Here is a 13,509-nt window from a genome sequence, read left to right on the forward strand (position 1 = left end):
AAATACATACAATATCCAATAAAAAATAAAAATTCAAAGTGTATAAAAAAGAAATAATAAAGAGCTATCTAGCATTGGGATGTAGTTCTTGGCCACAAATTAGTTTCAATTTACTGTTCTGTGAATAAATGATTTCTTATGCTATCTTGGTAGTATGGCAAAACCGAAAATCAACAGTGAAAGCTGAGAAGAAAAACTGGCATTTCAATTACCTGCTTTATTCTGCACAAATCTTCTACTGCTTTACCAGTCAGGAAGGTCATCGAGGTAACTTTATTCTATAACAGAAATTCAAAACAGTTACACGGTGTTTCTTCAGGGAACATGTACATATACACTTATGCTTTACAGCCTCAGATGCCGTGCTATAGTGTCAACGTCCTCACAGACCGCATACCACTTGTCCAGCCAACCACAGGGCCTGCAGTGCCGTCATCTCTTACATTTTAGCCTCTGTGTGACTTCTCAGTTTACTTTCCCAGCTTTAAACAAATTCCAAACCTTCAAATTTTGTATCTTCATGTAGTGACTGACAATTCTGCTCGGCCGAGTCCCTGTTTCTGAAGCACATGAAAGGAAGGTTCCTTAACTAACAGCTACTGTGTGCGTCATCGAACTGTGTGGCTGCGGAAGAGAACATCGTGTAAGGTGCCTTCTATCCCTGCAAAGGGCTCAGCAAACCTGGGAAGGCAACGCTCACGGGAAATGAACATCAGCCAACACTACCAGTGTGGCGTCTCAGTGCAGGAGGCCAGTCACCCCGGCACTAGGGTTCAGTAGTTTTATGCTAAGCACATCAAAAAAATGTACTAGCATCTTGAGCTGTTTATTATGAATAGTAACTCAAAATAACAAATGCTATGGATAAGGCTCACTGTGGGTAGTTGGGAGGCGAAGCAATGTATTTGCTCAAGGATATCTCTTAAAAGGAAAGCAGATGTTATGTGAAGAGTTTTTGGATTCTACAATAAATATTGTCACAAAGTATATCAACTTAACAAATATAGACATTAAATTTGATTATAACAATCATTGTGAGGAGGATGCCCTGGTGAAAAATGTATTGAGTCAAAGATGAGTTTGTAGTCAGCAGTAAAACCTAGCCAGCAAAGTTCTAACTTTTTCTTGTAAGATGAACTTTCTGTTTATAAAAGGAAATAAGCTCATGAGGTGCTAGCTTATGCCCCGTGTCCTTATCTGGCCCCAGGGAAGCACTGAATCTGCACTGCTGCACAAAAGCTGGGGTCTGGGGAGGACGGCAGATGATTGTACCTGGATGGAAGAGGGGACTCATGTGCTTAGCTTTACTTCCAGGTTATTTGAGACAAAATCCCCCTCCTTCCCTCCCTCCCTGCCTCCCTCCTTCCCTCCCTCCCTGCCTCCCTCCCTTCCTCCCTCCCTTCCTCCCTCCCTTCCTCCCTCCCTCTCTTCTTTCTTTCTTTCTAGGCAAAATCAATATGCAATGGATGGGTTTAGCCCAGCAGTGGCTCATGGGAGTCCACTAAAACCATCTGCTGAAAAGCCTCGTCTACTCTGAAGCAAAATTCAAAGAAGTATTCTTCCCCAAGACTAAGGGCAGAAGAATCAGTCTGGCGGCCGATGCTATTTTCCAGCTCAAGTAATAGGATTCTTTTCTTTTCTTTGGTGCCTTTTATGGAAGAATGTTTTAATTCAGATGAAACACTTTATTAGAGAGATTAGGCTGGAGGAACTGTAAATCATGAATATTTAAATGAGTTCAGGGACTGTCCACCTCTAACTCTAAGGACTGAGGGTATGAAGCAGAAGCCAGAAACTGATTATACTGTGGGCCAAGGTGTATTAGGCACAATTAGAGTGCTACAAACAGAACAGAGTAGCCAAGAACCCAGTGGAGGGAAGAGTAAGTTCTCTCCCCGGAGTTACAATCCAAAGAGGGCTTCTCTGCTGAGTTTGGGGATTGTGGGATCACATTTTATAGATTTTAATCTTGTTCAGCTGTAGCCAAGGTACATTTGTGATCAGACCATTTTTTAGAATTTATAGTCCATAGTGTTTCTAGTCATATAAATCTGTTCTTAGAGTTAGGATTTATTTGAAGATTATAAAAATGTTTGGTTGGAGAAGTCCCCAAAACTTAAACCTCTTAGTTTAAAAGAAACAGTGAGCCAGAAATTAAGTTCTCTTCTTACCCCAAGATCCCGGGAATTGTCCACATGAACAGATACATAACGGGCATTAATTCCCTTCACACAGTTGATAGTGATGGTTTTAGTTTTATTTTTATCTTCATCTCCTGATTCCCAAAAGGTTTCTGTGGAGCCATCTGTCAAACTGCCAATCATGGCAGGTCGACTTGATGTTTTTATGTCAACGATACTGGTCAAGTCCTTTAAGCACATAACTATGCATAACTCCTACAAAGAGAAATGTAAACAGTCATAGTGTTAAAAATGCAATCTTTTGTGTGGGAAGAGTAAGCATTCAATAGTAAACACTGTAATCAAACTGTGTATGACTCACAGTTTGTCTTTTACCACACTTACCACCACTAGCTGCTACAACAGACATGTAAGTCGGCCACTGACCTGGTTCATGGCTTCAAAGCCAGACTGGATACTGATGCTGAAGCTCTCCTCACTGTCTCCGTCGTCTGACTTCGACAAGATGTTGTTGATATGATGGAAGACATTGCTCTGATGGAGGAACTGGTGGTCAGACTGCTTGAACTTAAGGCTCCAGCATCTAAAAGTATAAACAACAGACAAAATAATTATTTTCTAGGATTGCCTATGAGTTCTCAGAAAAGCTACTACACAAAAGATTACTTTTGTAAAATACATTGAAAATTTCTAGAGGAGGATGAAATTATATATATATATATATATATATATATATATATATATATATGTATGTATGTATACACACACACATACACACACATATTTATTTTGAGAAATAAAGGTAATTTAACAAGGTCAAAAGAAAATCTATTTTAAATACACACACACACACACACACATACACATATAAAGGAGCTATGGAGGTCAAGGCCACACAAGCAGAAATGAATCTGTTCTAAGGATAAGCATTATAGCAACTGCAATAGCTTTGCTAATTTCTGTGTGATAATGATTTAATGATTTTTGGGGGTATAACATTTTTTACCCTCCTATGAAGATTACAAAAACTATGTTTTCTATTGGCCTTATCATTAGGGATGTAGGAAACCTAATCTGTCCCATAAGCTTGTTATATACACCATGGAGGATTTATTTGTCTATAGTTCACTGACTCAATTAAAAATACAGTTCATAATGTAATGCCAAATTCTCAACACATTCCAAATTAAGATGACGTGATACTGTATTTCTTAAAATTGGAAGCACATAACTAGAATCTGGAATTTACTTTCAAGCCCCTCCCAACTTTGTTTTGGTTTCTGAGATTTTATTTTCATTCTCTTTGCTGGTCACAGTGAAACAGGAGCAGGAAAGGTGAACAAGATGGTTTCACCAACAGTCTGGGAACTAAGAAGGGCAAACAGATACCAGCCAGACAGAAAAAGGTTCTAATTTAGGACAGAAGAGGGCAGTCACCATTTCCTCAATTTAGGGATTCTTTGCATCTTGCCATTTAAACATTTTTTCAAGTATTCAGCACTTTGCATAGTCCATAAATTTCTATTGGAACACTTTGGTGAAAAATTACCTTAGGGCCATTTGCTGCAAGGAACTGCCACTAGGGAGCGACATCATGAGGTCGGAGATGGTCTGAAGTAAGCGGTGAAAGGTGTGTGGCAAAGGGTGAGCAGCCTCGCCTGCAATCACGATGTCTGACAGCGGGTGCTCACACACCCTTGTGTCCTTCTCCTGCGGGAAATTGGAAAGGAGTTTATCAGTTGGAAGAAATGTTTAAAAAATAGTCATATAACTATAACTTGTAAAATTTCTAATGTATTTGTAACATTTCTAGAGAAAACTATAAAGTAAATTACAGGTAAAAAGAGCAAACAAATGAATATCACCTATACACATCAATTTTACACTTACATGTCACTAGAAGACTGCATACAGATGTAGATACATGTATCTGCATGCACATAAATTCATATTCAAATAGACATATTTTATGTAGATGTTTATATATTAAAAGCAATGCATGTTTAGGAGTTGGGGTCCTCGTAGTTCATAGGACTTTTTATGTACAGTAGGCAATTTACAACATGACCATGACTTATTACCTATGTACACAAAACTCAATATTCTGGTCAATGGAATTTCTTTGAATGGAAACAGTGCAGTTTCCTCATCAGTCTACCTCAAAACAATCATTTTGTCTGTTTTAACAAGCTCTGCTATGAAGCGCATCTTCACATAATAGGAAAGCTCACAGAAGTGTAGTAACGAAATAATTTTTCATGTGAATGTGTATAGGTTTTGCCACATTTTTCTCTAAGAGGTGTTTACTACACAGCATATATGAACTTCTTTGTTTTCCCATTCTGTTGCTAATGGGCGCTTATCAACATTCTGAATTATGTCAATGAGCTAAGTAAAACACAGCATGCTACTGCTTCTTGCTTTGTATGCCTACCAGAGTAAGAACATCAGATGAGTTCTAGTTTACATTATCGTTCACTAAAGCATATTACATTTCATTAGGTCAAGGTGCCCACGTGGTAGACTGGTTATTTCCGACTTCGATTTACATTTGAGAGCTACATTCCCTGATAAGGGCTACACATTATTTCTTTGGCCACCACATTCACCCCATTTACTGCTAGGCTAGAAAGGAGAGCGTTCCAGCTCTAGACTCTCTATGTACACGTGATGCTGACTGCAATACTGCAGGACATCTGCTCGCTTGTTGTGTGACAATGGCACTCAATGAGAAACCAGTTGTGTTAGCATCTTTGCCACATAAAAAACTTTTACTAAGTAGGCTAACATTTGTCCATACTATCATTGTTGGTTTTTTTCAAGCCAAATCATCTGTCAATTATTTCATGTAAAACATTCTACTCGGGTCCTATAAAATATGTAACTATGGCCATATAGCCATGCACACACAGGAAACACCATGTGGACCCTGGCTGCTATCAGCAATGACAAGGAACAGAAGAAGTGGAGGGGCTGCCCGAGGGGCAGCTGGGGGTAGGAGTGGTGGATGGTGTGACTGGCATATATTGTATAAACTTGTAAGACTGTCAAAGAATAAAATATGTAATTAAAAAGGGAAAGCACGGAAGAGGAGGAGAAAACCCACTTGCTCTGCATTTTCTTTACTGGATTTATTATCTTCATCCTCGTCTTCCTCTGCCTCTACAGGAGAAGGAGTCAGTGCTGCCACAAAGTGCCAGAGAATGTCATGCAGAGACGTTGTTTGGATGACATTACAGAGAAGCCAGTTGAATGCCTGAGTAAAGCGAAGCATAAAATAAGGGGAAAATGCGAATCACAATACATAGGGGTTTATTGCTGTTATTATTTAAAATTATTATTTAAAGATAAACATGTTAAATAGAAAATGAGGCCTTTGTTTCACTGAAAAACCCTCAATTTAAAATAGTCAATTCTGGTGTTAATAAAAAAAAAAGAGCAACAAGGAAATATTGTTTACAAAATACAATGAAAATTCCTTTTTAAGTCAGCATTTTTCCTAACCAGCATTTAAAACTAATACAGAATTTTCCAAGTATTATACAAATAGCCATTTACTTAACTATATCATTTACAACATTAAATGTAACAAATTATTTACCACATTCTTGTTAAAAAAGAAGAAACATTTACTATCTGTAGGTCTAGCAAAGGCTTCGTCCCTACTCCAGAAAACAGAGGCCTGGATAAGCTACTACTGTAAATATCTAACTCAGAAGCCCAGTCACCTTCTTTGCATGATGTCATTTTATTCTAGTGAAATGTCCTGAACACAAAAAGGTTTAAGAGACAAACTCATATTCAAGTAATAAGCTTGTATAAAAATAGAGATTTAGCATACTTAAATGTAAAGTTCCAAATTAATTTGTTCGTAAACTTTATTAGTTTGATGTGAACACTTTTTTCCCATTAGGCACATGGCTTTAATTTGATGTAATTTATTTTAAAAAAAAAAAGTGTCGCTAATTAGAATTACTGTGTCTTTGTGTAATACATGGATAGTAATTTTATCAAAGTATCCATACCTCCATAGCAAACACACGGCAAGCCGACTTCCTTAAGGCCTGCTTCATTGCGATTTCCAGCCCTTCTAAATCATGATGCTGTATGACGAAAGCTAAGACTGGCCACTGGAAGTTTCGCTCTCCTTTGGAGAGAGAGCTGTGGGCTGATATAAGCCGGGAAAGCTCCGGTGACGGATGTCGCAAGAGAGAAGACCCAACTTCTGAAAAGAAAAAAAAATTAGTAATCTTCATAGATAGTATACAATTAGTGTGTTAAATACTGAAAATATCTAGCGTATTCACTTTAAAACTTTTTGTTTTTGCACGTGACATAAATCATAACAATTTCAATTAGTGTTAAGGAAGCAACTGTCTTACTTAGAACTACACAGAGTATGATGAACAGGTAGGTTTTGAAGGAAAAACTGAATCTCAGTTCATACTTCCTGCAGCATTGTTAAAGCTAAGTAGCTTGTATTATGTCCATACATTCCTACAAGGCTGAGTAAAAGTATGTTATGAATATATGTAAAGTGTGGAAAAAGATGGCTAGTTAGAATTGTCAACAGACGCAATCTCTGGGAAGGGAGTGTCAATGAGGACTGGTCTGGATTAGGTTGGCATTAAGGGTATTCCTGGAGAGATTTTCTTAATTGGCTTAATTTCACTGGGAAGACCTATCCTGATTACTGGCTGAGCCTAGCAGTGAACGTAAAGGAGAGAGAGCCCTGAGCACTAGCACGCACGGACTGATCAACAGTCTGCTGATGTGATGTGACCAGCCTAATTAGTCGTGAGCCAAGTAAACCCTTCTCCATTTTCTCCATTCTTCTGCAAGGAAAACAATTTTCTTTGTTTGTTTGTCCGACAGTTTCATCATTCAACCTGCCATTATGCCTACCCGTGTCTCCACTGTTCACTCTCCTTCTAGGGATGGCTTTAACTCGTGCAGGTAAAATGGAGTGTTGTTTATCATATTCCGAAGCGACAACTGAGTATGACCTCTGGAAGACAGTTCTCTTAGCCAGGTCGGTGTCAGTTATCGGGCTCGTTTCCAAACTGCGCATGCGGAAAGAACAGAGGTAAACACTTATGAGAACCAGGGGCGTGGGGTGCAGTGACACTTCTTCTGAGGCAGTGAGTCAGATGTGTGATTCCGTGTGGGCTCCATGGGCACGAATACACGTGCTGCACAGACACATTCAGGTAAACACTCATACTCATAAAGTGAACATAAAATCTCAAAAAAGAAGAATGTAATCTTTTCCAAAACTGTGATGTTCTGAATGATTCCAAAACTGTATCTTAAACTTATACTTTTCTGAAATTGTTTGTATTTCAAATGAAAAGAAAAGCTTCCAAATGTCCTGACATTTTCTTTTTAAAGGTTATTTCATGTGTATGAATATTTTATGTACATATATGTACATCACATATGTGCTCTTTGCCTACGGAGGCCAGAAGGGGTGAGAGAGATCCACAACTGTCGAGAGATCCACACCTGGAGACAGATCCACTACACCTGGAGACAGATCCATCACACCTGGAGACAGATCCACCACACCTGGAGCTATGGGTGGCTGTGAGCTACATTGTGGGTGCTGAGAACTCATACAGTAAAAAGAAATGACCATTATATAAGGAAAACTGATGAAGAAAATGATGCTTTGTTCATTATAGATACTTGAATATGGATAAATGAGGTTTTACATTCTCCAGAGGAAGGGCTGTCACAAGAGTGCAATTAAAAGGTGAGAGCTATACTTATCTGTGGGTATGTGAATACATCTTTTAGAATTCAGTTAGAAAATACATTGGTTTAGGAAAGTGGGTTCTCTTCCAGAATCTATGATCTCTCCAGTCACGGGCAGTTGGCTAGGGTTACAATACCAGCATGAATTCCTCCTACTGAGCAGCTTCGAGTAACTAACCACCAAGGTCATGAAGAGTTATTAGCAATCGGGGGTGGGGGAGGGGGAGGGCAGTCTTATCAAGATTTGAGCCCCTTGAAAGTAAATCCATTTCTAAATGGTCAACCATATATACATATGCGAAACTCAGGAGGGTCAACCATATATACATAAATGAACTCAGGAGGAGTGTGTGTATATGTATACACATGCACATATACATACATACACAATAAACACAGGGAGAAAGTAGGGGGCAGTGGAGGAACTGGAGGTGAAAGATAGTCTTTTAAAAATAGTTTTCATTAACCACTGATGTTATTTCATCAACTTATAGTTAATCTTGGGTTTGTAACAGGACAGAATTTAAAAACAGCACATTCTGGCCTCATATATACTCAGGTTTTTGTTTTCAAGTGTATCTGATTCAAATATATGTATATTTGACTTTCAGTAAACTTCTAAGGTAACATTTTATTTTAAAACTTCAGAGGATATTTAATTTTTTTTCTCATTCAAAAATTATGATACGAAGTCTGAACTATACCTTTCTTTCCTTTTGCAAGATGATTTGTTTTCCTTGTTCAGATACTTAAAATATTCCTATTTTGTTGTTGTTTGGTTGATCTGAGTTTTAGTATCTCAATATATTAATCTTTACCATAAAAGATTTTCATTCACCTCAGTATTGTATAATTTTGGAACCCTATGAATCATTATAATACCAGAATCTTTTTCTTTATTAAATTTATAATTAATTCCTTAGTTTCATAAAGTGTTGATTTGTCATTTTAACATCATAATGTATCATTTTACTTCATATGGCTTTTTAATCTTACTTCCACATTTGAATTTTTATTATTATTCAATTGAGGTCATAATCATCTTTTTTTTAATACAAATTACTTAAAGAAATTTTCTTCATTTTCTTTAGGTGAATTTTCTTCCAAATTTGTTTCATTATTATTATTTATTACTATTATCATGATAAATCACTTTTGTTTCCCAGTTTGGTCTGGTAATGTACTGGATTTTCTTGGGCTTCTGTCCCCAATCACACTTGATACTATTATCAAGTATTATTTCTCCCAGTGATAAAACAAGGTTTTCCTTTCTGTCCTAAGGCAGAGACTACTCCGTGGAAGAGTTCTGTGGGACCTCGGCACCCAGCCACTGTGAGCGCAGAGATGTCACACACTGAGCGAGGACTACAAGACACAGCCTTGATCTCTCTGAGCTTTGCGTCTTCTCCTTTCACATACTTTTTATTAGCTGGAAGGTCATTTAGCTTAGCAAGTTCTGGTTCTTTGCATGGCTAGCACAGGAATTTATAGCAACCTGTTTGATTTAGAGCTGATGAAAATTTATTTTTTTTTCAAATTTTTTTTTTATTAACTTGAGTATTTCTTATATACATTTCGAGTGTTATTCCCTTTCCCGGTATCCAGGCAAACATCCCCCTCCCCCCTCCCCTACCTTATCTGTGTTCCCCTCCCAACCCTCCCCCCATTGCCGCCCTCCCCCCACCAGTCTAGTTCACTGGGGGTTCAGTCTTAGCAGGACCCAGGGCTTCCCCTTCCACTGGTGCTCTTACTAGGATATTCATTGCTACCTATGAGGTCAGAGTCCAGGGTCAGTCCATGTATAGTCTTTAGGTAGTGGCTTAGTCCCTGGAAGCTCTGGTTGCTTGGCATTGTTGTACATATGGGGTCTCGAGCCCCTTCAAGCTCTTCCAGTTCTTTCTCTGATTCCTTCAACGGGGGTCCTATTCTCAGTTCAGTGGTTTGCTGCTGGCATTCGCCTCTGTATTTGCTGTATTCTGGCTGTGTCTCTCAGGAGCGATCTACATCCGGCTCCTGTCGGTCTGCACTTCTTTGCTTCATGCATCTTGTCTAATTGGGTGGCTGTATATGTATGGGCCACATGTGGGGCAGGCTCTGAATGGGTGTTCCTTCAGTCTCTGTTTTAATCTTTGCCTCTCTCTTCCCTGCCAAGGGTATTCTTCTTCCCCTTTTAAAGAAGGAGTGAAGCATTCACATTTTGATCATCCGTCTTGAGTTTCATTTGTTCTAGGCATCTAGGGTAATTCAAGCATTTGGGCTAATAGCCACTTATCAATGAGTGCATACCATGTATGTCTTTCTGTGATTGGGTTAGCTCACTCAGGATGATGTTTTCCAGTTCCAACCATTTGCCTACGAATTTCATAAAGTCGTTGTTTTTGATAGCTGAGTAATATTCCATTGTGTAGATGTACCACATTTTCTGTATCCATTCCTCTGTTGAAGGGCATCTGGGTTCTTTCCAGCTTCTGGCTATTATAAATAAGGCTGCAATGAACATAGTGGAGCACGTGTCTTTTTTATATGTTGGGGCATCTTTTGGGTATATGCCCAAGAGAGGTATAGCTGGATCCTCAGGCAGTTCAATGTCCAATTTTCTGAGGATCCTCCAGACTGATTTCCAGAATGGTTGTACCAGTTTGCAATCCCACCAACAATGGAGGAGTGCTCCTCTTTCTCCACATCCTCGCCAGCATCTGCTGTCCCCTGAGTTTTTGATCTTAAGCCATTCTCACTGGTGTGAGGTGAAATCTCAGGGTTGTTTTGATTTGCATTTCCCTTATGACTAAAGATGTTGAACATTTCTTTAGGTGTTTCTCAGCCATTCGGCATTCCTCAGCTGTGAATTCTTTGTTTAGCTCTGAACCCCATTTTTTAATAGGGTTATTTGTCTCCCTGCGGTCTAACTTCTTGAGTTCTTTGTATATTTTGGATATAAGGCCTCTATCTGTTGTAGGATTGGTAAAGATCTTTTCCCAATCTGTTGGTTGCCGTTTTGTCCTAACCACAGTGTCCTTTGCCTTACAGAAGCTTTGCAGTTTTATGAGATCCCATTTGTCGATTCTTGATCTTAGAGCGTAAGCCATTGGTGTTTTGTTTAGGAAATTTTTTCCAGTGCCCATGTGTTCCAGATGCTTCCCTAGTTTTTCATCTATTAGTTTGAGTGTGTCTGGTTTGAGGTGGAGGTCCTTGATCCACTTGGACTTAAGCTTTGTACAGGGTGATAAGCATGGATCGATCTGCATTCTTCTACATGTTGACCTCCAGTTGAACCAGCACCATTTGCTGAAAATGCTATCTTTTTTCCATTGGATGGTTTTGGCTCCTTTGTCAAAAATCAAGTGACCATAGGTGTGTGGGTTCATTTCTGGGTCTTCAATTCTATTCCATTGGTCTATCTGTCTGTCTCTGTACCAATACCATGCAGTTTTTATCACTATTGCTCTGTAATACTGCTTGAGTTCAGGGATAGTGATTCCCCCTGAAGTCCTTTTATTGTTGAGGATAGCTTTAGCTATCCTGGGTTTTTTGTTATTCCAGATGAATTTGAAAATTGTTCTGTCTAATTCTTTGAAGAATTGGATTGGTATTTTGATGGGGATTGCATTGAATCTGTAGATTGCTTTTGGTAAAATGGCCATTTTTACTATATTAATCCTGCCAATCCATGAGCATGGGAGATCTTTCCATCTTCTGAGGTCTTCTTCAATTTCCTTCTTCAGTGTCTTGAAGTTCTTATTGTACAGATCTTTTACTTGCTTTGTTAAAGTCACACCGAGGTACTTTATATTATTTGGGTCTATTATGAAGGGTGTCGTTTCCCTAATTTCTTTCTCGGCTTGTTTCTCTTTTGTATAGAGGAAGGCAACTGATTTATTTGAGTTAATTTTATACCCAGCCACTTTGCTGAAGTTGTTCATCAGCTTTAGTAGTTCTCTGGTGGAACTTTTGGGATCACTTAAATATACTGTCATATCATCTGCAAATAGTGATATTTTGACCTCTTCTTTTCCGATCTGTATCCCTTTGATCTCCTTTTGTTGTCTGATTGCTCTGGCTAGAACTTCAAGAACTATATTGAATAAGTAGGGAGAGAGTGGGCAGCCTTGTCTAGTCCCTGATTTTAGTGGGACTGCTTCAAGTTTCTCTCCATTTAGTTTAATGTTAGCAACTGGTTTGCTGTATATGGCTTTTACTATGTTCAGCTATGGGCCTTGAATTCCTATTCTTTCCAGGACTTTTATCATGAAGGGCTGTTGAATTTTGTCAAGTGCTTTCTCAGTGTCTAATGAAATGATCATGTGCTTTTGTTCTTCCGGTTTGTTTATATAATGGATCACGTTGATGGTTTTCCGTATATTAAAGCATCCCTGCATGCCTGGGATGAAGCCTACTTGGTCATGGTGGATGATTGTTTTGATGTGCTCTTGGATTCGGTTTGCCAGAATTTTGTTGAGTATTTTTACGTCGATATTCATGAGGGAAATTGGTCTGAAGTTCTCTTTCTTTGTTGTGTCTTTGTGTGGTTTAGGTATAAGAGTAATTGTGGCTTCGTAGAAGGTATTCGGTAGTGATCCATCTGTTTCAATTTTGTGGAATAGTTTGGATAATATTGGTATGAGGTCTTCTATGAAGGTTTGATAGAATTCTGCACTAAACCCGTCTGGACCTGGGCTCTTTTTGGTTGGGAGACCTTTAATGACTGCTTCTATTTCCTTAGGAGTTATGGGGTTGTTTAACTGGTTTATCTGTTCCTGATTTAACTTCGGTACCAGGTACCTGTCTAGGAAACTGTCCATTTCCTGAAGATTTTCAAGTTTTGTTGAATATAGGTTTTTATAGTAAGATCTGATGATTTTTAGAATTTCCTCTGAATCTGTTGTTATGTCTCCCTTTTCATTTCTGATTTTGTTAATTTGGACGCACTCTCTGTGTCCTCTCGTTAGTCTGGCTAAGGGTTTATCTATCTTGTTGATTTTCTCAAAGAACCAACTTTTGGTTATGTTGATTCTTTCTATGGTCCTTTTTGTTTCTACTTGGTTGATTTCAGCTCTGAGTTTGATTATTTCCTGCCTTCTACTCGTCCTGGGTGTATTTGCTTCTTTTTGTTGTAGAGCTTTTAGGAGTGCTGTCAAGCTGTTGACATATGCTCTTTCCTGTTTCTTTCTGCAGGCACTGAGCGCTGAGTTTTCCTCTTAGCACAGCTTTCATTGTGTCCCATAAGTTTGGGTATGTTGTACCTTCATTTTCATTAAATTCTAAAAAGTTTTTAATTTCTTTCTTTATTTCTTCCTTGACCAGGTTATCATTGAGTAGAGCATTGTTCAATTTCCAAGTATATGTGGGCATTCTTCCTTGATTGTTATTGAAGACCAGTTTTAGGCCGTGGTGGTCCGATAGCACGCATGGGATTATTTCTATCTTTCTGTACCTGTTGAGGCCCGTTTTTTGACCAATTATATGGTCAATTTTGGAAAAAGTACCATGAGGAGCTGAGAAGAAGGTATATCCTTTTGCTTTAGGATAGAATGTTCTATAAATATCCGTTAAGTCCATTTGGCTCATGACTTCTCTTAGTCTGTCTACATCTCTGTTTAATTTCTGTTTCCAT

At 38.6% G+C, this 13,509-nt stretch overlaps 1 protein-coding gene across 17 annotated transcripts in view; it reads right to left on the reverse strand.

The window, feature by feature from the left end:
* Positions 1-13,509, reverse strand: part of Mycbp2 (MYC binding protein 2) — a 238,066-nt gene that overhangs the window by 23,869 nt on the left and 200,688 nt on the right. For 12 of the 17 annotated variants that reach the window (XM_063274171.1, XM_039093195.2, XM_039093194.2 and 9 more), the window contains 7 exons: positions 7,047-7,204; positions 6,167-6,366; positions 5,248-5,397; positions 3,691-3,851; positions 2,568-2,724; positions 2,172-2,396; positions 213-278 (listed from right to left, as the gene is read on the reverse strand). In XM_063274171.1, the coding sequence (XP_063130241.1) occupies positions 213-278; positions 2,172-2,396; positions 2,568-2,724; positions 3,691-3,851; positions 5,248-5,397; positions 6,167-6,366; positions 7,047-7,204 (1,117 nt within the window). The remainder of the gene's footprint in view (positions 1-212; positions 279-2,171; positions 2,397-2,567; positions 2,725-3,690; positions 3,852-5,247; positions 5,398-6,166; positions 6,367-7,046; positions 7,205-13,509) is intronic. The other 5 variants (NM_001106055.2, XM_039093190.2, XM_039093189.2 and 2 more) reach the window with 1 other exon arrangement.

The sequence above is a fragment of the Rattus norvegicus genome, chromosome 15, assembly GCF_036323735.1.
Source record: "Rattus norvegicus strain BN/NHsdMcwi chromosome 15, GRCr8, whole genome shotgun sequence".
Taxonomy (NCBI): Eukaryota; Metazoa; Chordata; class Mammalia; order Rodentia; family Muridae; genus Rattus; species Rattus norvegicus.